This window comes from Coloeus monedula, assembly GCF_965178545.1.
Source record: "Coloeus monedula genome assembly, chromosome: 9".
Taxonomy (NCBI): Eukaryota; Metazoa; Chordata; class Aves; order Passeriformes; family Corvidae; genus Coloeus; species Coloeus monedula.
The window spans coordinates 21,088,122-21,111,562 of NC_138789.1; the positions used below are offsets into that span (position 1 = coordinate 21,088,122).

Below are 23,441 nucleotides of genomic sequence, written 5' to 3' on the forward strand. Positions count from 1 at the left end.
TGAAACAGAAAGTAGATTGCCGGAAGTAAATACCTCGACTAGTGAGACCAGATGGTGGTTTTGCAGTGGTTTGTGTGCATTCCTGCTTGATGCAGTATTTCTCTCATGGTAAACTACCCTGTAACTTCTTCCATGCAAATGGAGGAGAGAGACGCTCTTGCAGGCCAGAGGGACTGGTGAATCCTGCCACAGGGTGTGGGGTGGAGGTGGGAGGCCCCAGGGGAAAGGCAGAGACTGAAACTTTATTCACTTTTGAAGTTGCACTAGCTGTATCATTGTTAACAAGTATCTGAATTTAAGGCATCTGGCAAATTAAAGTGATGGATTGTCAATATTTTTTGCTCTCGGACTGCTCCCATTTGTGCATAGCAAAAGTTTTGTTAGTTCTAGTTTTCTTTTCCCAACTCCAATCGTCTGTAGCTTTGCAGAGGGGGGTCTCAGCCATTCTCTGCATTAGCAGTAAAAATGAAGCAATATTTTATTACAGGGTTGAACTGCCAGAGCCTTATGGGGATTAAGGGACTATGAATACAGTAGGTTTCTCACTGGTGTAATTATACAAATTTCAGGCTTTGCCTAGGGGATATTTTTCGTAGAAGATGCAGGGGAAGCCTACCTGCATTTGTTTATATCAACCCTGCATAACAAGGGCCATTTGAGTTAAATGCATAGGCACTAGACTTAGTCCTTGTGAGGCTTCTTTCCCCCTCTGCTGCAGAGCTTCACAAGTGAGACGTAGCTGTCTCTGTGTCTCCAGTGTTTCTGGGCTGAATAGAGTAGATTAAGGAGATGCTGAATAGCTGCAGCTTCTACTAAATGACAAGGGGAGAAAGAGGTATTCACCATCTCTTTAACTGGGAACTGCTTTGCTCCACAGAGGAGTTTTAGTGACCCCAAAGTGTCTCATATCTCCCCTTCTGTGAGAAATCAGCTTAGAATAAAGCTCTGAGCATGCTGTCCCTCCACCTTCAAGCAGCCTTGCCCAGCTGTTCGAAGCAGCCCAGGTGACCAGGATTTTAAGAGCACCTGGAAGTTAAAGCTACAAATGGAGTCTGCTGTGGTGCTCCAGAGTACCATGGGACTGCCAGACCGAAGGTGTTTGAAAGAGCGAGGACTAGAGCTAGGCTGAAATCTGCCCCCTGGGGCCTTGTGGGTTTTTTTTAAACTTTTCCAGGTGGATTTATCCCCCCTGAGCCAAGAGAGCCCTGGTGACGTGCAGGAGTCATCTGGGAGGAAGCCCAGCGTGTCTGTTGTCACTGCTGACGTTGGTCTGGTCAGCATGGTCCGGCAAGGGATCCTGGCCCTGCAGCTGCTGCCCTCCAACTCCAGCGCAGGTTGGCTGCGTCCTCGGGGTTAAGGTTTGCCCGGTTGTTTGCAAAGGGCTGTATTGCTCCTGCCATAGGATGAGGTTAATTTTGTAAGGACGGGTGTGTGCATGGACCCTTCTGTTAGGGATGAAATGTCACCAGAGCCTTTTACTCTGCATTCTGGGGGCAAATTGTGGTGGTGGGAATGGGGAGGACAACACTGTGCCAAGTAACGTGTGTCAGCATTGGGGAGTTTGTGAGGCAGTACAGCTGTGACTGTTGCTCAGGGCAGCCTGGGGTGTGAAGAGCTGTGCCCTTTCTGTGTGCTCTGCTGTACCTAATCAGGATGTTTGCCAGCTCCATAATGCTTTGGAAGCTCTAAACCAGCCTCAGGATTTTCCTTCTACTTTTGCCCTGCCTAAGCTTTATCTCTGGTGAATTTACTGGGAGAATGATAGCTTTTTGAGATGGAAGATGCACTAAGATGCTGCCTTGTTTACAGGTATTATAATAATTACGGATGGTGTGACCAGTGTCCCTGACGTGGCTGTGTGCGAGACTTTACTCAACCAGCTGCGCAGTGGCACAGTGGCCTGCTCCTTTGTGCAGGTATGTCTGCTGGTACCTCGGAGTGTGGGTACCAGAGGGAGGCAGGTGGATTGGTGGTGGTGGCAGTCACCTCCTGAGGAGAAGTGGGGGCCTTCTCTGCCTGTTTGAGTCCTTGACCAATCATCTGCCTTGTCCTCAGCACTGCTGTTGTCGCTCAGGTGTCTCCTTTATCCATCCCATAGGTGGGCGGTGTCTACTCCTATGACTGCAGCTTTGGCCACGTTCCCAATGTGGAACTGATGAAATTCATCGCCATGGCCACTTTTGGTGCTTACCTCTCCACGTGCCCTGAGCTGGATCCCCTGAGCCTGGATCTGAATGTGTATCACAAGGCATTTCTACTGTACTCCTTTCTGCGTACTGGGGAGTCCCTGAATCCAGAATATTATTGTGGTGAGGAATGTGCATGTCCTTCTTCCAATAGATGGGTGTCTTAAAGCACCTCTCTTTGGGGTGACTCCTCAGGCTTGGTTATGCTGATACTGTCCCTTGTCATGCCTTCTGCAGGCTCTGAGCACAGTTGGTCACACAGCCCCATCTGCGAATCCCCTTCAGGTTCCAGGAATTGGGTGGACCAGGGAAAAATAATGCCCCATTTTCCACCATCCCTTGATTTAGCAATCTGCAGTTAGGCCCACTGTGCTGGGACTTGGAGGGGGTCAGAAGCTCTTGCCCACCCTTCCGTGCACACTGGCTAGCTTGCAGACAGGGATGTTCTGCAGAGCGTGTCCTAACAGGGCTTGCAGATGGCAGTTTGGATTGAAAAACTAGACCCCTGAGAACTGTCCCAAATGCTTCTCCTGGTTGTTCTTATTTTGTGACTATTAGTGACTGAGAGTGTGCCAGGAGAGATTAGTTTAGTTACCAGTAAAACATGGAAACACCCTTTCATGTCCCAGCGATATGCTGGTGCCATCTGCTTTCTGTAGCTTGGCAGCAGAAGCCACATAAACTGGCAAGTTTGAAGAGAGCTAGCTTGGGACTTGGAAATGCTGAATCTTAAAAAGATCAGCTGTTAGTGGTTTAAGCTCAAGTCTTCCACATCCCGATACCTTTTAAAAAGCACCTGGGAACTTAAAATTTTCCGGGGAAATCCGTAAAGCCCCAACGCTTGCTGTGTGACTGTTGAAACAGATGTGCAGTTTCTGCCTGTCTAGGCTGGATGTGGAATTCCAATGTGTGTCTTGTCACAAAAGCTGTCCCAGAGGAAGCAGTGCCTGTTACCCCACCCTGTCCCTTTCCCAGGCCTTTTGGCCACACTGATGAACCTGTTTGCTGTGTTGCAGAATCAGGAGTGGGTGTAAATGGTGCCGGAAGGATGTACTGTTCTTCAGGCCAGCGAGTGTTCCTGGCAGCTTTTATAAAGCTCTTGGGGAGGCCTGTTGCTGCATGATGGGGCTCAGGGGAGCTGCTCCCTCACAAACCCATCCCTGCCATTTGCAGTGTCCCAGCACAGGCTGTTCAATGAGCACCTGGTGTCTGCAAGCAGCAACCCTGCGCTGGCGATGCGGAGGAAGAAGCACACGGAGAAGGAGGTGCACGCCGACCTCGTGAGCATTGTTTCGGTCCGGCTGCGCGAGGGCTACAGCATCCGGGAGGTCAACATCACCAAAGGTGACTCTGCTGCCTTAAGGGCTGGAGACTCAGATAGGACTCTGTTCTCAGCTGCTTAGAGGAAAGCACAGCATCTGCCATCTCAGCAGAGTGGTGGTATTGTGGAGGAAGGAGCCATTTTCCCCAAATTCTGTTTTCACAAATAATTGCCTGCTGCAGGGCTGCCTAGTATTGTGTGGTTACGCACTTGCCAGGCTTGCTCTCTGTGGTTGTGCCTGGGGAGAGACAGCCAGTGAAGCACTGTATCTTGGAAATGACTCCCCACAATTGCAGAGAAACTAGTGACAGAACTGGGATTTGCAGAGTTTTTTGGGATTTCATCTATATTTCTCTTTTTTTTCATCCCTTTCTAGTTCTTTGCTAGATGCCCTCCAAAATACTAACACAAAGTTGAGCCCTTTGGTACAACAGGCTTAATGCCTCCGAACTACAGTCTTCCAAAGGAAGAAATTGGGTGAAACAAGGATATTGTTAGGTGAAAATGTCAGATCAGTCAGGACTGTGATCAATTCTAGAAGACCATAAAACCTTCCAGTGATCCTGTTCTCTCACCTGACTCACTAGACATAGCACCTGGAGGGTGAGAACTAGCTGCTGACTAGGAACCTTGAGGGGTTTGATTATCCTAAGGAGGGCCAGTAAATCCTACCTAAATTTCCATCTCCAGCTGTGACTAGTGCTAGTACTTTAACCGAAGGGGAGATGAAAAAATCCAAATGCAAGCTTATTAGTACACAGAATGTGTTTTACATCAGAGAATCAAAGTCTCTCCCAAACCATTCCAAACTTGCCATGTGATGTTTTCTGTGAATTTACTGTGGTCTGCCTAAAAAACATGTAAATACCTTCTGCCACTGCTCTGGTTGGAAGACTGTCCCAGAGCTTCATTGCTCTTTCTCTGGCTTCCTTTTTAAAATCCCTGAGACCAAATTGGACCTGTGTGACTATTATTTTTAATTAAATTTATCCACCTTCTCTGCCTTCCACAAACATATTTAAGGACATCTTTCTCCTTGTAACCTACCTTTTGGCAGGTTAATATTAAGCAAGCAGGTATTTCGCCTTTATTTTGTAAGGGCAGGCTTTCTGTTTTGTTTATTCAGATTAATAGCTCTTTTTTTTTTTCCCCTTAAGTTGTTTTCTTTTCAGTTTGATCTCATGTTTCTCAAAACAGTTGATAAGAATGTTTCAAGTGTAGTTTTATCAGTGCCTTGTTCAGCAGCATTGACACTTCCCTGCTTCTGAAGTGAAATAACAAATCTGATAGACTGGGAATCATGTGAACATTCTCCATGACTGTATTGCAGAAATCTCTGAATCTTTCATGCACCTTTTCTTTCAACTGATGAGTCCTTGGGGGTGTTCTATTGGGTTTTGTTTGTTTAGGAGTCCCTACATGTGCTGTCCTTCACATGATAGTACTCTTAAGTTCATTTTGCTCAGTTCACCTCCCTGTTCCACTGTGATGCCTGGGAATTGCAATTCTTTTGCCTTGATGCATCTTACAAACTGAATGGATCTAAATCACCATTTTTGGGGGGAAGATTGCTAGCAATCATATTAGGTGGGATAATTTCTAAAGTTGGTCTTCCAGGAATCTCCCTAATTTCTTGTTTCAGGAATTTTCTGTTAAAAGTAAGTGTCTGCTAAGTTTTCCCAGTGAGACAGCTGTTCTAGTAATGTCTGCAGATTGCTTTCACTAATGTCGGTGTGCCATGAGATTACTTCCCTTAAATCCAGGCAGATTAGATCCATTGCACTCTCCTTGTCTAGGAATGTCTGTGAAACAGTGTGACAAGTCCGTTCATGTCCACACTCAGTGTCTTTTATTCTTGTGTGCACAAGTTCACTTACAACTTGAACAGTGCTGGATAAAAAACCTTTCTCTTTAATCTGGCAGCAATGCTGAAGTGCTTTTGGTGACTGTAGTCCTATACAGAAATGCTGGAAGAGCATTCACCAGGTATGAATCATTCAAAAAGCAGTCAGACAAGTTCACATTGTACTTTTTTTGCACAAAGGTGTAGCTACAACTTGTGGCTCAGGATATTGTAAAGCAGTGAATTCCTGCACTCTGGAGGAATGTATTAGAAATATCACAACATGTTACCATGCTCCCTGCATTTTCCTCCAGGTATTTGCCTGCTGGCTTTTACTCCTTGGAGTGCTAAATGGATTGGTCTCCCATTTTTACAAGAGCAGAGAGCAGAAGAGCAGCTGCTGGGTCAGAATTACCTTCTGTGGTGAATAGCTGTGGGCAGGTGCACAGGAGTAAGAGCAGGGTAAACATACATGATGATAATCTCTATTCTGCTTTCCTTTTTTCTTCCTTTGAGCCCTCTCTAGCTCTTTGCAGCTCAGGGGCTCCTTGGGCCAGAAATACTTTCTGTGTATTTTTTAGAAGAAATTTGAAAATGAAATGTCAGAGGTATCAAAAATAGAGAGTGTACTTCTATGCAGCCTTCAGACTAGTAGCAGATAATGTTATTTAATACTTTGGAAAGGCTAAATGCTCTGGGGAGTTGCTTAAAGTTTTGCTGAGCTAACAGGTAAAAGTAGAGTTGAGAAATTTTAGACATTCAGTACTGCCTTTGCTAAGGAAAAACATGTTTGCCTAATCAGGGCTCTCTGAGCCATTCTACAGAGAAGTGGATAACAAAGAACAGTTAATTAACCTGGATTGCCAACACTTGCCAATTAAAGGCTGGTAAGGAGCCAGCTGGCTGTGAAGCGAGAGGAAAAAAGTGCAGTTGTGGACTTTGACACTGTCGCTTTTCTCCTTCACTTTACCAAAGACAAAATAGATTAAATAGCTAGCTTTGTGCTCAGAGTTGCCTGGAGAGGTTGTTTGTGATATTTATAAGTGTTCTGGTTACCCTCACTGTTTGATTTTTATATATTTAGGTATTTAGGAGGCAGCTTGGTTAGTTAGGAATGCAGAAGTACTTGTGAAAGGAAAAGGATTGGAAAGTATGGAAGGAAAAGAAGCTTCAGGGCCATGGTGCATAATTGAGCCCAGCTCTTTTACTTTCTGGAACACTGTCAGGGGATCTCCCTCTGTAGCAAAAAAAAAAAAAAAAAAATTCTCGCCATTTTGTGTTGAGGGCAGCCTGGAGGATGGTTTTCAAAACATCATCTTCCTCTGTGAATCAGTCCAGCACCAAAAATGGCTGGGCAGTGAGAATGGCTATTCTCTAGTGACAGGAATCGGGAAGACAATGTGAGTTTTCTAAAAAAACAGAGCTGGACTTTGTGAACGAAATCAAAGTAGGAAGAATTTTATTAGCTATAAAGTCAGGAACAGAAAGAGATTGCTTTGCAGTAAGAAAAAGCTGAAGATTCATCTAGGTGTAACTTCAAACTAAGTAAATATTTTGCCCGTGTTTTTAGTTTTGCTTGTGTGGGATCATAGGAGTGAAGCCAGGATGACTAATGGAAACAGAGGTGAAAGTTGGAAATATTTTCATTTATGATCTAAGCAAAAATGTGGGAATTTACTTATCATGTTTTCTGTTGATGAAGTAGAAAGGCTTTATTATGAGAACAAAAATATTGTGCAGAAAGCAGTGGATGAGCCCTAAAGCAATAAGAGTGAGGTGACAGTATGAAATAAAAAGAGATGAATTTATAAATTCTTGTTTAACCTCTCTGATAAACTAGACAATCTTCATAGGAAACAACAGATGGTGCAATTCTAATAACACAAACCATTCATTGTATAAAATATTAGTGACCTTAAATAAAATCCTACTAATCCCCCAGATGAAGTACAAGTAAAATACAGTATACACTTCTGATCATCTTTTTTCAAGAAAGGTGAGTTCTTAAGGTGCAGGAAGGTCTGGGTCTGTTAAGGGGAATGAATGTTTTGTCACAGTAACAGCTGAAACTGAGTAAGGATTTATTGGTAGTGCACACTCCCTGTCAATGAAGCTGCTCAGAATAAAAATTATTTAATCAAAAGAAAAACCAAGCATGAATTTGGCATGTACTCTGTAAGGTTTCTTCTAAACATTGATGGGGGAAGAGTGCTCTGAGGGAACCTCCCAGCAGGGACCATGAGAGCAAAAAGATGGCTTTAAAGTGGAGCTCAATCAGCCTGTGAAGGGGATGGCATGATGTGCCTCTGACAGCAGCAAATGCAACTCTGCAGGAAACGGAGCATCCAGGCTGATGATCTGTTCAGAAGGTTTCCAGCACATCCAATCACTTATCACACAAACGCTGCAAGTCTGGCAAAGTACAGAGCAGGCTGGACATAGAATAGATGATCGAGCAGCTGAAATCACAGCATGGTCATGTGTTTCCCTGGGATGTTTCAGTACAAATACACAGGCACAGTCAGCAGGAGTGGGACAGGTCTCTGCTCTTTTGGCTCAGCGAGGCCTGCTGTCAGGTGTTAGTGTTAATCTTATTAGACAGGCTTGCTGAAAGGAAATGGTAAAAATGTACAGGTTGAAGAATAGGTGAATATTCATTCTTATCGACTTTGGGAAGAGAATGTAAACATGGTGAGAAGCTTTGAAGACTGAAGTTCTAGATTGCATGAAATACAGTCTGTGCAGGATGAATAGAGATTAATTCAAGAATTAGGCCTCACCTTCCAGGTTGTTTATGATCTGTGTCCGTCAGATGGCTGTGTTTCTGCAATGGGATGGATTAACTCTGTGCAGTGTGGATGACAAAACTTTATAGTTTAATGGCCCTGCTCATCTGTGCAAAGCAGCAGTTTTCTTGGAAACAAAGATGAGGCTGTGAAGAAGAGAGCCCATTGCAAATGTCAGCTCTTCCTCTGAGTTTCAGATTCCTTCCCTAGTGCAGGTATTACATACACACTTAAAGAATTGAGAACTCTTCACCAAACGCCTCAGTGCAAGCAAAGCCTCCGTTAGGTGGAGAGGAGAGAGAGTGACTTCAGCTAAACCAAACAGTTAGATCCCTTTGTTCCCCTCAGCAATCAAATGATCGCATGGTACTCATGAATCTCTGGTCAGAGGTATAGCTCAGATGTGTATGGAACAAACACCTGAACTTGCTCTTCTGCTCCCATGCAGGTGGGTCTCAGCTGGAGGTGAAACTGGTGCTGCTTTGGAAGCATAACATGAGGATTGAGTACTTAGCTGTGACACCTTGGCCCCTGGACCCATCAAAACGCAGCACTTGGGTGGAAGTGACAATGGAGGGAAGCTATGACATTTTGCATGACATCAGTTGCACCATGAGGAAGCCTATCACCAGTCTGTACCGCACCACAGTCATCCGGCGCTTCTGGAACACCTTGCAGAGGTGAGCTGGACCATGCCCAGCAGTTTCCAGTGCCCAGTGTAAACAAGTAATTCCTTCCTTGGCATGAGGCTTTTTCAGGTGGTCATCCCAACCCAGGGTTCAGAAGGAATGTGCTCTGAGGAGAGGACACGACTGGTAACAAGCTTGTTGTCTAGCCAAGGGAAAGACTCAAACTGGTCTGTGATCTAGTTTGTAAGGATGCTTCAGGGTGATGGTGTGGCTGCTCCTGAATCTGGATCCTGGGATGCAAACCTTACCTCTGACTGCCATCCCATGGAGGTCATGTGTTCTTACAGCACACCCATGCAGCTGTGCTGTGTGGTCACACCGGGAGCAGCAAACACATCACACGTGTCTGGGGCTGAAGTGCCTGGGGTCATAACCATTTCTTGGCCAGGGTGACTGTTACATCCAACTCTTTGGCAGATTCCTTTTCTAGCACTTCATTTCCAACTCTGTTCATCCTCTGTGTGGATGAGGCTGCTACACTGAAGCCCTTTTAACACACTCTTTGTCCTTGGGCATGGAGTTCCAGCATTTCCCGAGGAAGCTCTGTTGGTGCAGATGGGCTCCCAGTACATAGGGCATGCTGTGTGTGCAAGCTCTGCGCTGACTGGAGCAGCAATGGGGAGAGCACAGGCTTTTGTGGCTAACTGCCTCTTCTTTTACAGCATCAACCAGACAGATCAGATGCTGGTACATCTGCAGTCTTTTGACACAGTCCCAGAACACTTTACCATTCCTGAGAGCACCAAGAATGGGGTGCCCCTGTTCTACATCCCCCCAGGATCCACCACTCCGGTATGTTGCCTCTCTCTCTAATGTGGGACAGGTTGTCTCCCCTGCCTGTTCTTGTACTCAGGCTTCATCTCTTGCTCATTTTGTCTTCAACTTATCCTGCTCAGTCAGAGAGTTCAGGTGTGGTACAGTCAACATCCCATGCCATGCATTTCCCCCGAGACATCACCCTATGTCTCCATTGATGCAACTACAGCTCTAAGCCCAGCAGCAAGTCTCCTAAGTGTGCTCTGAAACCACCTCCTGTAGTGCTGTGATGTGTGAGACCAATGGGAAGGCTGACACGCTTGCTTTTGCTGTGCTTTTTCAGTGGATGCCCCATAGGCATGGAGTTGCTGCTGGCAGTGCAACCACTGCCCTGGAGATGTAGCTCAGTACTGTCAGGTGAAGATACACGATGTGCTGAATAGTTGTTTAATAGGCTCATTGCTCTGAGCACTCATGTGGAAGGTGCAAGAGAGATACTTGCCATCTGCACAGCAGAAACGAAACAAAATATGAGCTAATAGTTTCCACTGCAAAATTCAAACTCATTGAAACTCACTAAGCAGAAGAGCCAGCATATTATCTGTTCCCTGCTACCAGCATCCTTGGCATAGATGGAAGAGAACTAGCAGATATTAAAGTTAGGGGAGCTTTAATTTCAGAGAATTATTCCTTTTGTTTTACTGTTTAAGTCCTTCTTTAGATTTGCCTAGTACATTTTCCCTGCGTAGGGTTATGTATCCCAAAGTATATCTGGAACATCCCATCTTGTGGCTAACCACCACTGTATTTCTATGTCAGCAGTGTTGCTATAGTTGGTGGAGCCAGTGTCACCATACAAACCTATTAGAGTTGTCCAATGCCACCCATTCTGGCGCCCTATTTGCCTGAGCACTCTCAGATGAGTAATCTCAGTGTTTAATTACTTTGCTGACACAAGCCATATATCCCCCTCTCAGTCAGAAGACACACAGCTACATATGCCATCTTTTTCGTGGTTGATTTACTTGATGCTAAGTAGTTAAATTCCTAATTATCTTGACATTTTAGGAGCCTAATTTATTTTTGCTTACACTGTACTGCGTTTCAATGTGAGCAGACTTACTCTGTTCAGAGGAAATTACCCAAAGCCAGGGATGTGGCCTTCTTGGCCTACAACAGCTCAGCTGCTAGAGAAATTCTTACTTTCTCTGAGTAGAGCACTTTCATGCTGAATATTGTCCTGTCATTTTCTCAGGTGTTATCTCTGCAGCACAGTGGGTCTGACTCAAGCCATTCCCAATTTGCCTCCTACTGGAAGCCTATCCTTTCCATGGATGCCAACTTCTGGCAGAGATGGCTGCACATGCATCGTATAGTCATCCTTCTGGAGCATGACACGTATGTAATGGGCAGGGCTGAGCTCATGTGCATGCTGTGGGCCAGCCTGGGAAAGCAGGGTGTCCAGTTCAGCCCAGCTGAGGAGTTGCAGCTCTTTTGCAGGTGCCTATGGCCAAGGGAAGGGTTTCACTAGTGGAGCCTAATGGATGCTGAAGGTTTGTTTATCTGAGAGGGACAGTAGGTTAGGAAGTCATCTTTGTTGAGAGTGGAAAGATAAATTGTTTCTCAGCTCCCTCTTGGATTTTGATTTCCTGATTGCAGGGGGTATGGGACCATTCATTTGGGAGCTAACCCACATGCTTTTGTTTGCTGCTGGAAAATGTCTTTCCCAAAAGCACTGCCTACCTGAGGCTGGTCCTAGTTGCAGAGTTATGTGAATAATAGTCATCTATTGCATGGAGGGAGATGGCATACAAAGGATGTGCTTTCTGCGGTGTGGAGATTCCAGTGCACTCAGGGAGCGTGGCTCTCTCCACTGTGAGATTAGGGGAGGTGCTTGTTTGTTGGCTGCTGTGGAGGAAAAAGGCTGATAGACCAGTTGGAGTAGGATGGATGCAGCAAAGCCTCTGTGGGTTTTGGGAGAAGAAGAGAAACTACAGCTCTGAAATGACTTTCTGCCCACCCTGCAGGCCTGTGCCCAAGCACCTGCACACACCAGGCAACAACGGCCGCTACAGCACCATCCAGTGCCGCATCTCCCACTCGGCGCTCACGTCCCTGCTGCGGGACTGGAGCAGCTTTGTGCTGGTGGAGGGCTACTCCTATGTCAAGCTGATCCATGGGTGAGTGGCTCTGACACGGTGCCATGTGGGGAATCGGACGTGTGGCCTGAACAAGGATCTGGTTAGACCAGTATGTGGTGACGGGCCTGAAGCAGATGTTTACAGGAGAGGATGAGAGCTAGACAAGGGAGTATGAAATCCTGCAGTTTCTGAACTGTTCCATTGTGTTCCAGGCACAGCCCAGAGGGAGAGGGAAGCCAGCTAGGGTGGTTTCTGCATGCTAGAACTGATATGTGGTACTGTGAAGTTGTGTGGGCTGTTTGCCTCTGTGGAGCAGACCTCTGCTTGGTCTGGCATGACAGAGCAGCAAGATCCATGCCATTTCAGCCTTGTCCTAATCCCTCCTCCCTAGGTCTGAGGATCTTACCCCTTCCTCGTTCTATGTGGTACGAATCATCTCCAAAGCTCCCTGCATGGTTCTCCGGCTGGGGTTCCCCATTGGCACACCTGCACAGGCCAGGAACAAGGTGAGAGCTGGCTGTCTGCTTTGTGGGGTAGAACAAGAAGTTCTGAATGTGGAAACGGTGGGTAGATCACAGGCAACACTGGGCAGCTACCCTCTAATAAGTAACTACTATGTTAAGGCTTAGATGGGTTTGAATCTGTTGTAACAGAAAGGGTCAGTTGGGACAAACTTTCTTTGTTAAGTCTATGAAAGATCTAAACCCAAAGACTCGAAGATCAATAGCATAGCTGGTCACATGGATGTTTTTCCCACTGCTTAATTCAACTGTGGAGCTTGAAATGACTCAAAGGTTATCTAGTCTATCCTTCTGGCCAAAGCACAATCAATACCATCTGTAAAGAACAGCAGATACTTGTCTGACTCACCTGTAGAGACCTCTGTGATAGATGTACTACATGTTCCCTGGGCTATCTCTTCCAGTACATGTATATTGAATCTCTTGGGCAGGGAGGAAGTTAATAGTTAAAATGCAAACAATGCCCCACAGAAGCAGTACAGGGAGAGAAAAAAAAATTAGTACCTAGGAAATGTTTTCAGGATAAAAGTCTGCCAGAAAGACTTTTAGTAAACTTTTTGTATCAAAAGAAACGGGCTGCCCCACTCAGATGCAGAAGGTGGAGTTTACCACCAGTTACAATGGCTGAGACAAGTCTAAGTGTTCCTAGTTAAAGCATGAGAAAGATGCTCTGCTATTAAGCTATGTGAACTTTTTAATATGAACAAGAAGTTTATCATTAAATCTAGGTCTTTTATCTTCATGAAAGAAATCTTTGGTTTGTCTAACTTAGCTTTAGTGTTAGAGATTAGTCTGAGGAGAAGCTGACAAACATGGGAAGGACCATCTCTTTCTGAGATAATGAACCCAGATAATACTAAATGTTCTGGCACTCTGGCAGATCTGCCCTTTCATGTCTTTAGAGGATCCAGGACTTGGGCACTGGTTGCTGGGCCAACATATGAGCTTAGTAATGCTAAGTGAAAGGTTTTTGTGAAGGAGTTCCCTCTGGCAGGTATAAATCATTATCTATTTCATGTAGAAGGTGTGAGACAAGCACCATACCCTGCAGCTGTGGACAAGCTTCAGGTCATTGCAGGAGGAGCTGTATGTAGGTCATAAATTGTATCATCCACAATATTTTTTTTTTTTTTGCCTGCCATAGGGCTGATTAACTACCCAGTGTGGAGGATGGCAGTAGAACTTAACCTGCTTTGTTTAAGGAAAAGGTGTTTTTGTGCTGAGCAATTCAAATTGCCAATGCTGAAGGGAAGGAAAGCAATTCATACAGTTGACTTTCAGAAAGCTTTAGGTGAGACTGTGTAGGGCACAAGTGTAGAACTGCAGGAATGGGGTGTCACAAAACAGAAACTGGCTTGGGGAACAAAGTGAGGAAAATGACAAAGTGCTCTGTTTCATCACAGCAGAAGCTGTTTGTGATTTTCCCAATCTTTTTTTCTAGTCAAAGGGTAGGGAATTCATTTGCAGAAAGGTAACAGGTACTGAGCTGGGGAAATGTGTGGGTGGCACAAAGCTATTTCAACCTTTGTGCTTTGGTGACACCTAAGCAGCACAATGGTGGCTGGAAGCCAGTATGCAAAACAGTGGGATTTGAGAGCTTAAACACAGTTAGTGGTTCTGTGATATCAATATGAAATCACAAAGGGGTCCCAAGTGGCAGGATAGTGCAGGAAAGAGCTCTTGTTTAACATTTGGGTTTGGGGGCATTCCTTTCCTCGAAAAAGACATAGTAATGATGGGAAAAGTTACTGAAATAATTAGTGTTGAGGAAGATGGAGAGCTGCTGTTCTTCTGTTTGCCTACAATGGTAATAAAAATTGAAAAAAGTTGAACAAAGATCATGGAAGAAACCTAACTGTAGAAATTTCAAATAAAATGCTGGGCTATAGTGGGAATCAGATGCTGGCATGGATAGAACCATATTCAGAGCTGCTAAAAGCTAAAAAGAGTAATCAGGAAGTCATTGTGGAAGTATCTTGGAAAAAGTTAACCTAAAAAATAACCCAGGCTCCTGAAACCTTTGGCCATAAAGGTTTGACAAATGAACACGATAGTGAGGGAATACATAAGACAGAGCCAGACTGTTCCCACAGCTGATATGGACTAGTTTACATTTACTGTGGGCTGTTGAGGAGAGGAGGAGGGAAGAATGAGGGTGGGTGCTTGGACTGTTTCTGTGGAGGAGCTGGCATGCAATTAATTTGTTTTTAATCTGAGTTTTGGAAGGCAACTTCTTTAGCCTTGAAATAGTCTTGGGGATTTTTTAACGTTCCTTTTGCTTTTAAAAATACTTGCAGTTGTTAAAATAGGGACCAAAGAGTCTTGTGTCATCTTTATCTTGGTCTTGCTAGTGGCTCAGAAGTAAAATGACCTTTAACTTCTGCTCTTCTGTGTATTCAAGGAGTGTTCTATTCCTTTTGGTCGAGCTCTTGTTCTAGTCACTTATTTTGAGTAGTTTATGTCTCCAGACAAAGTTGCTCATGTTTACCTTTTGCTTTTGCCATGACAGATAGTGGAAGACTTACGGGACCGAATCTTGCAGCTGCGCTTTCCCCACAGGGTTCAGAGCAAGGAGGCAACTCCAAAAGCAAAGAGGAAAATGTTGGGCAGTAGTTCTCCCTCCAAATCTCCACCTGTGGCTGGGGCCCAGTCAGCCCTCTCAGACAGACCCTGCCTTGTTGTGCTGCACAAACCATTGGAGAAGCTGCTTATCAGGTAGTGATGGAGTAGCAGGCTGTCAGCACAGCCCCCTTGCCCTGGGAACTGGGAAAGAGGAAGGTCTGTGCACGGTGCTGTTAGTTGTAGGATGAGAGTGCTGTGGATGAAACTGGTGCTTGTTGGGGTGGGTTTGGGTTGCATGGCTGTGAGTTGCAGCAGGGGTTCCTGGTGGACGGAGAGATTTGTCACTCTAAATACGATATAGAAGTAAATTTAGTTACTGCTGTCTGATCAGGATCCTGTGCTGGGCCAGCCATGTTCTGCTGCTGGAAGACGCTGTCCTGGGCCCAGCAAGTGGGTTGTGAATCCAGATAGCTCTGACTCTGAACGGAAAAAAAATACATTTTTTCCATCTCAGCATGCCACACTTCTGCCCTCTCCTAGGTATGAGAAGCTGCCTTCTGACTATCGAGCCCCCTTCGTTCTCAACCTGGAGCATCCCCCCGTGTCTGGTCCCCTCACCATGGTGGCCAATCGCACTGCCTCTTCAACCCTGGCCTCGCTGTCCCGCTACTTCTATCACCAGCGCTGGATCTGGAGTGTCCAGTCAGGGCTGGCACCGGCTGTACCCATCACTGCTGTGGCCCAGCTCCTTTCCACACTCACAGAGTAAGTTGCACACCTGATAGGGGTCCTTTCTCCAAGCTAGTCATGGGGATGCAGGGAAAGAAGGTGGACCTGAGGCCTTATTATAGGTAACAGTTGAAGCTACTCTGCAGAGGATTTTGGTCCTGTACACAGCTTCTAGAGCCACTTGGGTCAGTGCTTTACCTGGTTCTGCAGCTGTAGTTGAGGAGAATGAGAGTCCTGGAAAACATGCAAAAGAGCAAGAGGTGTTACTGTGCCTGGAGCGTGCTGATCTTCACACAGGCTGTTCTGGCAGTGTTGTATCTCCCCATTCCCTGTGTGTAGCTCCCTGTCTTGGGAAGGACGGTGTTTTGGGGTGAAGGGTACAGTCATTCTTGCATTTAAAGCTTACACTATGGGTGGAGAAGTCCTGCAGGTCTGACTTCCTCTCTGTTGCAAGGGTTCGTCTGTCAGAGGGTTTCCACTTTGCATCCAGTGGGGATGGAATTATCAACATGGTGCTGGAGCTGCCCATACAGGTGAGCCTGGGTTCTGTCCTCCTGTGGACACAGTCCCTCATTGCTGGTTCTGGGTATAGATTCACCTTTCTATGATAGGATTCATCATCCGCTTCTAGCACACACCCTTGACATGTATAGGGAGAAAGTAAAGCAGCTTGTGGGTTGAGCATTTTTCTAACTTCATCTGCAGATGAAGAGTTGGTTTGCTGGTAGGGTCATGCTGTGCTGGAGGAGTTCTTGGGGTTGGGACAGGCTTCCTCTTTCCACCACTGCTAGTGGAGCTGGGTGATGGGGCTGTGCTGTGTAAGGGGGTACTGGGTAGGGCTCATGCAGTATCTTCCCTCCAGATTGATGGCTCGACTGAGAGCAGCAGTGACAGGGAGAAGCACACCTGTGTCGTCCAGTACATCCTCTTCCCGCCCCACTCTACCTCCACCAAGGACAGGTGAGGCCACTGTTCTGCTCCCAAGGAGGGCTGGCAGTGGAGTCACGGCTCCAGACTTGCCTTTTGCAGTCAGTGTGTGTGGAAAGGAGGGGGACCTCCGCCATCCAGTAGAGATAACCAGTTGTCATGGATTGATCACCAGGTCGTTGGGGCTTCGCTTGCCAATCTTGTGTTCCTGTGGCTCCTCTCACAGCTGTGAGAGGAGCTGCAGTGGGCTGCTAGCTCTGTGCCATCTCACAGCACTTTCCTTTTGATTTCCCTCCAGCTTTTCCACAGATGATGACAATGATACAGAGGTAGAGGCCATTGAAGTGGACACAGAACTGAACCTGGTCACTGAGTGCTGGGTAGAGCCACAGAGTGGCCATGTCCACAGTACTGCTGAGAACTGGAAGCACCTCCATGGCTTGCCCTACCAGAAAATACCTAAAGCAGTGAGTCCCTGAAAGGGGAGGGGCTTGGGCTCTTTTGAGGAGGGAGAAGGCTTTAATGCATCACGAAACTGCAGGTAAATACTGAGGGCCAGAAGGTATGGGAATGCTAGTCACAGAAGAGTCTGAGATTTCTAAAAGAGGAACTGGCCACTGGCCATAAAAGGTTTCTGGATTGCAATGCCGTGTATGTGACACTGCTGTGGGATAACTGGGAAAATGCAAATTATTTTGTGAGGAGTCATTCCATTGGAGGGGAGCAAGCTGGACCAGAGCAGGGACTGCAGGTAGTACTGCCAGCACTCCTCCTGAGCAAGGTGGAAACAGACTAAAGGGCTGGTGGAGAAGGAGGGGGCCATGAGTGAGAATAGGGCAACTCAGGGAACAGGTTTATGGGTGTTCCCTCTCCTTACTTTTAGACTCTTTTCTTCTGCATTTGTGGGTAATAATTCTGCACAAAGTGAGCCTTGACTGCTTATTGCAGCTGTACCCCCGGGACCTTGCGTGCATTGCCACCATGCTGACCTTTGAGTACATCAGCCAGTTGTGCCAGAACAAGGAGTGGGTCTGCCCTCCTTCAGACACCAAAGCTGCCGAAGGTGAGTCCACCATCTATGTCCTAGCAAGCTTGATGGAGCAAAGAAGCAGCTAGGTCTTGAATGTCTCAGGACCCGTAGAAGTTCCTGGAAGTTGGAACAGGTATTTTGACAACTTTGTAGACTTTGATGTCTGTGGATCACTTTGTTGCACTTACACTAAGCTGGCAGAGAAATTACTTCATCCTGGGAAGGCCTAAAAAGTGTTGAGGCTTTCTGCCTAGGCTGGAGAGGTGACAAGGTGACCTTGCTTGAGGGGGGTTGGTCCAGATGACCTTTCCAACATCAACCATTCTGTAATTTTGTGAGAGGAGCTGACTTAAGGAGCAGGTGGAAGATGAGCTCACATCTTCAGTAATAGGCCTGGTGTGCCTGAGCAAATGATTTTATAGAAGTTGTAAAGGATGTAAAGAAAGAGCTCCTCTGTTCTCAGTTACAAGTCACAGTTCCCAGAGCAGTTTGTGGGATGCTTGTTTTCTGGTGGTCCTGTTTATCTCTGTTGCAGATCCAGACATGGGGCCTGGCTTTCGAGTGCATGAGATCCCATTCCAGTTCAACCTCATGAAGCTGTTGCCCAGATGCCAGCAGGTGGAAATGTTCTTTCTAATGCTGACAAAAGGTAGGTACCTCTTTACCACCTGCCTCTCCTTGTCCTCCCTCCTATGGGCAGCCTGCTCCACATGCTTTTCTCCCTGGGCAGCAGCATGTGAGCACTGTCATGCCTCTTTTAGTAGCTTGATGCTGTTCTTCCCAAATCTGCAGCCCCAGGGCTGTCCAGCTATATTGCTGCCTTTCCTGGGATGATAATTTGTAAGAGCTGCTTTTGAAATCCTTAAACCTAGATAGTTCCTTTATGGTGGTGGTTTCTAGTGTGTACCCCCAGCATCTCCACCACGGTTACAGTAGCAGTGTGGGTCAGTGCAGGATAACTAATGATGCCAAAACTACAGGGCCTCCTCAACACTCTCCAAGTCGGTCTTACAGAGGTGTTGGGGAAATTCCTGGCTGTGTGGAAGTGTTGCTTTGCAAAGGGCTGTCTCCTGGGGTCCTGGGCAGATGGTGGCTATGGAAATGCTGTCTCTGAAGCTGCCATGGTTCCATTTTGAAGCAGAGCATGAGGAGGTGACCAAGGACTCTTCGTTTGTGCCCAATGAAATGCTACTAAACCTCTTCCACGGCTGCCTTCAGCATGACCTCAGTGACCGGGAGATCCCCATGGCTGATGCCGATCATGTGGCTTTCATGGAGCAGGTTCTGCAGCGGGATCGTGATGGCCATCATCCCCCCTTCACGCTCCCTGTGATCAGAGGTAAGGACCAGGAGTGTGGCAGTAGTGACACCAGGAGCAGTGAGCTGTTTCGGGAGCATTGCTTTCAAGTCTCATCTTCAGCTGGTGTTTCTCAGGTTGTTTTCTTTGTGCTTCATTTCAGAAGAAACCTTAAAAGCTTCTGGGACCCTGGAGCAGCAGGATGCTTCTGCGTCCTATCATCTTGTTGGCAGTAATGGTACCAGGGATATGACTGGCTCCACAAGTACTCTGCAGGTACTGCTGTGCTGCTTTCTCCTGACCCCCTCGGAATGCAAGGCAGCAGCTGTTAAAGAGCAGGAGAGTTAGAAGGGCTGAGAAAGATTGAAAGGCAGCTGTTTTTCCCCATCTTTGGCAGCAGTTTAAGCTGTATCCTGTGGCTGAAGTCAAGCAGGAATCTAGAAGGTATGTGGATAGTTGCATTCACTATGGGCCAAGCCTGTTACAGCAGCGCTGGTGCTGTGCTGCAGATTGCTCTGAAACCATGGGCAGTCACTGCCTAGAGGTCAGAACTGGCCCCAGCAAAGCTGGCTAAGCATCTCCTGACTGTTGTGCTATACTCCTGGCGCCAGGCTGCTCCCAGAATGGTGACTTCTAGAGCCAGGCTGCTCTGAGAATGTGCAGAGGTGACCAGGGTGATTTCAGCACTGTGTCAAATAGCAGTCATGGAAGAACTTGCACTGTGTGGTTGCTCCCTGCCTCAAGGTGGGCCTGTGCCATATGCCATGAGTTTACCCAACTTCTGTTCTTCCCTCAGAGCCTTGGCAACACAGAGCTGCCTGAGGATGATGTGACACTGAGTGACACAATGGGGCCCTTTCCCCCTCAATGGCGATGTTATGCCAAGCTGGTCAACCCACAGCACGTGTTCCTGACCTTCCTGCCAGCCACCTTTTCAGGTGAGGGGGTCTGTTGTGGGGAGCAAGAGGAGGCAACAGTCCTAAGCACCTCCTCAGGAAAAACAGAAAACCAGGATCAGCTCTTGTAGGGTGGAGAGAAACTTGAACAGCAGAGTTCATGTGCAGTCTTTTTGCACCACATGGCCAGGAATAGAATAGTGCCAGGTGTTGAATGTCCTGCTCTTCTCTTCTTGGATGTGATGCTGCCCACATAGGGTTTTCAGGCAGGGGATGTGGTGTTGAGTTGTTTACTGGCTGCAACCATTTGGACTGTTTTCCCAGTAGGGTTGTTAATGAATGGAGTAAGGAGATTGCTAACGGGATGGTCTGGAAGAGTCCCTGCTTCTGGGCATTGGCACTGGTCTGGCTTCCACTGAGTCACTGGTGAGGTCTGCTAGGCTCAGGTGAAACTGCTTCTACACACAAAGGGGTAGCAGGAAATCGGCTCTCTTGGGAGTGTAGATTGAGGGGTTAAGCTGTTTTCACTGGACAGAGGATGATTTTATTTTCTTTTCCTCCAGATGTACAGAAGCTGATGGCTTGTGGGCTGGACAAATCTCCGAAAGATGAGTGTCAATCTGGAGAAGATACCATGGGACCTGTCTGTGCCGAGCGAGTCAGGGCTGAAGAGGGGGATGCTGCAGTGCCATTACCAACCCTCAGCATAACACCAGCCCAGGGTACTGACAGCACCTTGTTAAAGTATTGGTATCCTTGCTAATCTTGAGCATACTGTTGAGCAGATTAAAGCAGGAAGAATAACAGGCTGCTGCAGCCTGGCAGCTCCTGCCTGGCAGTCAGCAGAGTCAGTACAAGAGGCACAGTGATGTTCATGGGGGTATGAAGGAGTGTAATGTGAGTTGGGTGCCCATGGCCTAAGGTTGGTTCCTTGTGGGCAAGGAGGTTGCAGGTAGATAGAAGCTACTAGGAATGGCAGTAGTGGGCTGCAGTGGAAAGTCAGTGTCTCTCATTTCATGATCCAGACTGGCACTGTCAGCAGCACATTGTCTTAGGGAGAAGGGCACAGTTCTTGAGGTATATGGGATTTGATTGCACAGCCCCTAGGGCAGATCAGCCATGCTTGCAGTGAGAATGAAGGGTTGTGCTGCTGCAGGAGGCAGTGGTGGTGGTGATGAGCAGTCATGGCTGTGAAGAAGGGGATCAAGGTGGCCAAAGCACTGGGCTGAGTGGTTGGGTGCTGGGTGAGGGTGAGTGGTGAGAAGGTTGAAAACCCAATGTCTAACTGTGATGCTTCTGTGAGAGCTGTGATGTCTCGGACAGGAACGAGGAATCATCAGAGGCCTTTGTCTTAGAATTGTTTCTTTTGCAGAAGTGAGCCATGACCCTGGGGAGCAGAGTGGCCCCTCCCGGAGAGATGTGCACATCTCCTTCTGTCGCCAGAACTCACAGTCTGAGCTGGGCGAGTGCCACCGTTTTCGCTGCCCCATTTACATCTACAGCTGCTCTCTGGAGCTGTTACGGGAGCAGCTCGTCAGCCCACGGGCACACCGCCCTCCTCGGGACATCTTCTTCAGGTAATACCAACCATACTTGGTACCTAGACAAAAACCAGAGGAGTTTCCTTGACAAGAGGCTGGCTCTAGCCCTGCCATCTTGACTTGGCTTGGCCTCTCTACATTGTAGAAGCCACTGCCTGTGCATGCCCTAGGCTCTGCTTTACTGGCACCAGAGCCATTTACAGTCTAAAATGTGCTTCATTGGTACTACAGGTCATGGTTCCTCTTTTCCAGGTCCCAGTCTCTGGAACGTCCTCCAACTGCTGCTTGGCTGGACCACAAGCACAAGGAGTTGGTGACTTACTGCACGCTGCTGCAGGAGCACTCCCATCAGTGCTATGTGAAAGGTGAGCAGCAGCACAGTGGGAGCTGTGGCAGGGCTGGGGTTGGACCCTGGATCTTCTTCTAAGAAAGCAATGTCTCATTTTCCTTGTGATCTTACTCCAGGCAAAGGGAGGAGCTGTGGGACTGATGTCCCACCAGGAGGGATTTAAAGATGCCTCTCTGCATTCCCTATGGGCCTTGCAGCGTCTGTTCCCAAATCTGTGGAGTGCTGTGAAGGAGCATCCCTTCTTTGATGCCTTCCTCTCACCTTCAAGGTGGCAGATCCCATGGGCACTCTGGTGTCACCCAAGCCCAGACTAACATGTAGCATTAGGTGCCCTGGCTGCCTCCTGTCTCTCCAGGTCTGTGTGGGGACATGGTGAAGTTCTATATGTAGCCACTGCCTGACTCCCACAGCCTCACATCCTTGCCATGGAGTGCTCAAGCACTGTGTTTATCTGTAGGGCTGTTCAAGAGCCTTCAGCAGTCACACAGCATCAGCTCCCAGGACCTGCTTACTGCCATGGATTACTGTGAGGAGCTGCTCCAAGAGATTGATATCACCAACTTCCTGCTGACGGTGTGCAGCCATGTCCGCTCGTTCCGAGAGAGCCATCAACATTTCCACACACACTCCAAGACGGCCGGCTTCCAAGTGGGCAGCATGGAGCAGGAAGAGGAGCAGAGCTCTAGGGAACGAGGTGTCTTGGTCTCTGAGTCAAGGTAGCAACCCACCAGAGTCTTGCTTCTGTTCTTAGCATTGTGCCAGGACAAATCTTTCTTCAAGCATATTTTAGTGCTTGCTAGAAGGAATGCTGTAGGGCAGAGTCTAACAGCCACACAGAAGAGCAGATATTTACAGCGAGATACCCACCTGATGGGTATGGTGTCCACCAGGACCTTCTATTTTTTAGTCTCTGGTGACGTTCATCCTTTCTTTCTCTTGTAGTCTTGGCTCATTACTGTCCCATCTGGCCTGAGCTGGAGGGCAGTTTGTCTGCAAGCCTTGTTTCTGGAGAAATTGTGCATCTCCTGCTGCTTGACTCATTTGAGTTTGCTGTTGACTCTAGTGTAAATGACAGCTTTGTTATCCTTTTCTAATGAATAAAGTGTCACTTTTTTTAATTAAAACTCTGGAAAAAATGCACAAGAGATAATACCAAGGCAGAATTGAAATATGCTAAACTTCTGTCTTATTCCTTAGGGTGTTTATAAGATTTGTATCGCCTCTGAAAACTTCAGGGGGGAAAAAAGTGCTATGCCTTTGTGTCAGTCAAAGAAACACTTAGGTCCTTTGTCCTCAGCACAGTTCCTTGATGTGAATTCACTAGCATTTGTTGGGAATCTCCAGTGCTATGTTATCTTATAGTATAAATCATTGAGGTGAGACTGTGGTTTTGAAGAAAGCTTAGTGTTTGAAGTCAGATGACTTCAAGTGCTGCTTTCCCCAGGAAAAACTGTGGGAACATTGTTTTTGTTACAGGATATTATGAATCACCTATCCCAAAGCAAGCTGCATAAACTTTTCCTGAAGGGTGTATATATACATTGTGACACATTGCACCCAGATCTGCCACCTCTATCACCGGAGTACCTGCAGAGTGCTTTGACCAGTCGACATCCCACTCCCCAGATTGCTTTTTCTGAGTTTTAGGGTCTGATTCTGCCATGGAGCTGCTGAGTGGCTGTGGGCCTGAGCTTTGCTGCCCAGCCACTGGGGTGCTGGCATGATGGTGCTTGCTGTGAGGTGCTCTGAACTGGCTGCTGGTAGTTCAGGTTGCTGCAGGCCTGTCCCTGTAGTCTGTGTCTCTGTTTCCCAGGCAGGGTGTGTAGTGTGGTGTACAGGCGTGGCAATGTGATCAGCATGGTTAAAC

General features: G+C 47.1%; 1 protein-coding gene across 4 annotated transcripts in view; it reads left to right on the forward strand.

Annotated features, from left to right (window-relative positions):
* The window catches only part of SZT2 (SZT2 subunit of KICSTOR complex), a 55,251-nt gene that overhangs the window by 3,994 nt on the left and 27,816 nt on the right, over window positions 1-23,441 (forward strand). For 2 of the 4 annotated variants that reach the window (XM_082287214.1, XM_082287212.1), the window contains exons 6-28: window positions 1,175-1,334; window positions 1,810-1,916; window positions 2,099-2,309; window positions 3,360-3,530; window positions 8,585-8,816; window positions 9,488-9,617; window positions 10,837-10,979; window positions 11,609-11,761; window positions 12,114-12,228; window positions 14,753-14,958; window positions 15,346-15,570; window positions 15,989-16,067; window positions 16,397-16,494; window positions 16,760-16,928; window positions 17,410-17,524; window positions 18,027-18,140; window positions 18,630-18,830; window positions 18,952-19,064; window positions 19,585-19,726; window positions 20,248-20,406; window positions 21,057-21,261; window positions 21,478-21,590; window positions 22,032-22,290. In XM_082287214.1, the coding sequence (XP_082143340.1) occupies window positions 1,175-1,334; window positions 1,810-1,916; window positions 2,099-2,309; window positions 3,360-3,530; window positions 8,585-8,816; window positions 9,488-9,617; window positions 10,837-10,979; window positions 11,609-11,761; window positions 12,114-12,228; window positions 14,753-14,958; window positions 15,346-15,570; window positions 15,989-16,067; window positions 16,397-16,494; window positions 16,760-16,928; window positions 17,410-17,524; window positions 18,027-18,140; window positions 18,630-18,830; window positions 18,952-19,064; window positions 19,585-19,726; window positions 20,248-20,406; window positions 21,057-21,261; window positions 21,478-21,590; window positions 22,032-22,290 (3,620 nt within the window). The remainder of the gene's footprint in view (window positions 1-1,174; window positions 1,335-1,809; window positions 1,917-2,098; window positions 2,310-3,359; window positions 3,531-8,584; window positions 8,817-9,487; window positions 9,618-10,836; window positions 10,980-11,608; window positions 11,762-12,113; window positions 12,229-14,752; window positions 14,959-15,345; window positions 15,571-15,988; window positions 16,068-16,396; window positions 16,495-16,759; window positions 16,929-17,409; window positions 17,525-18,026; window positions 18,141-18,629; window positions 18,831-18,951; window positions 19,065-19,584; window positions 19,727-20,247; window positions 20,407-21,056; window positions 21,262-21,477; window positions 21,591-22,031; window positions 22,291-23,441) is intronic. The other 2 variants (XM_082287213.1, XM_082287215.1) reach the window with 1 other exon arrangement.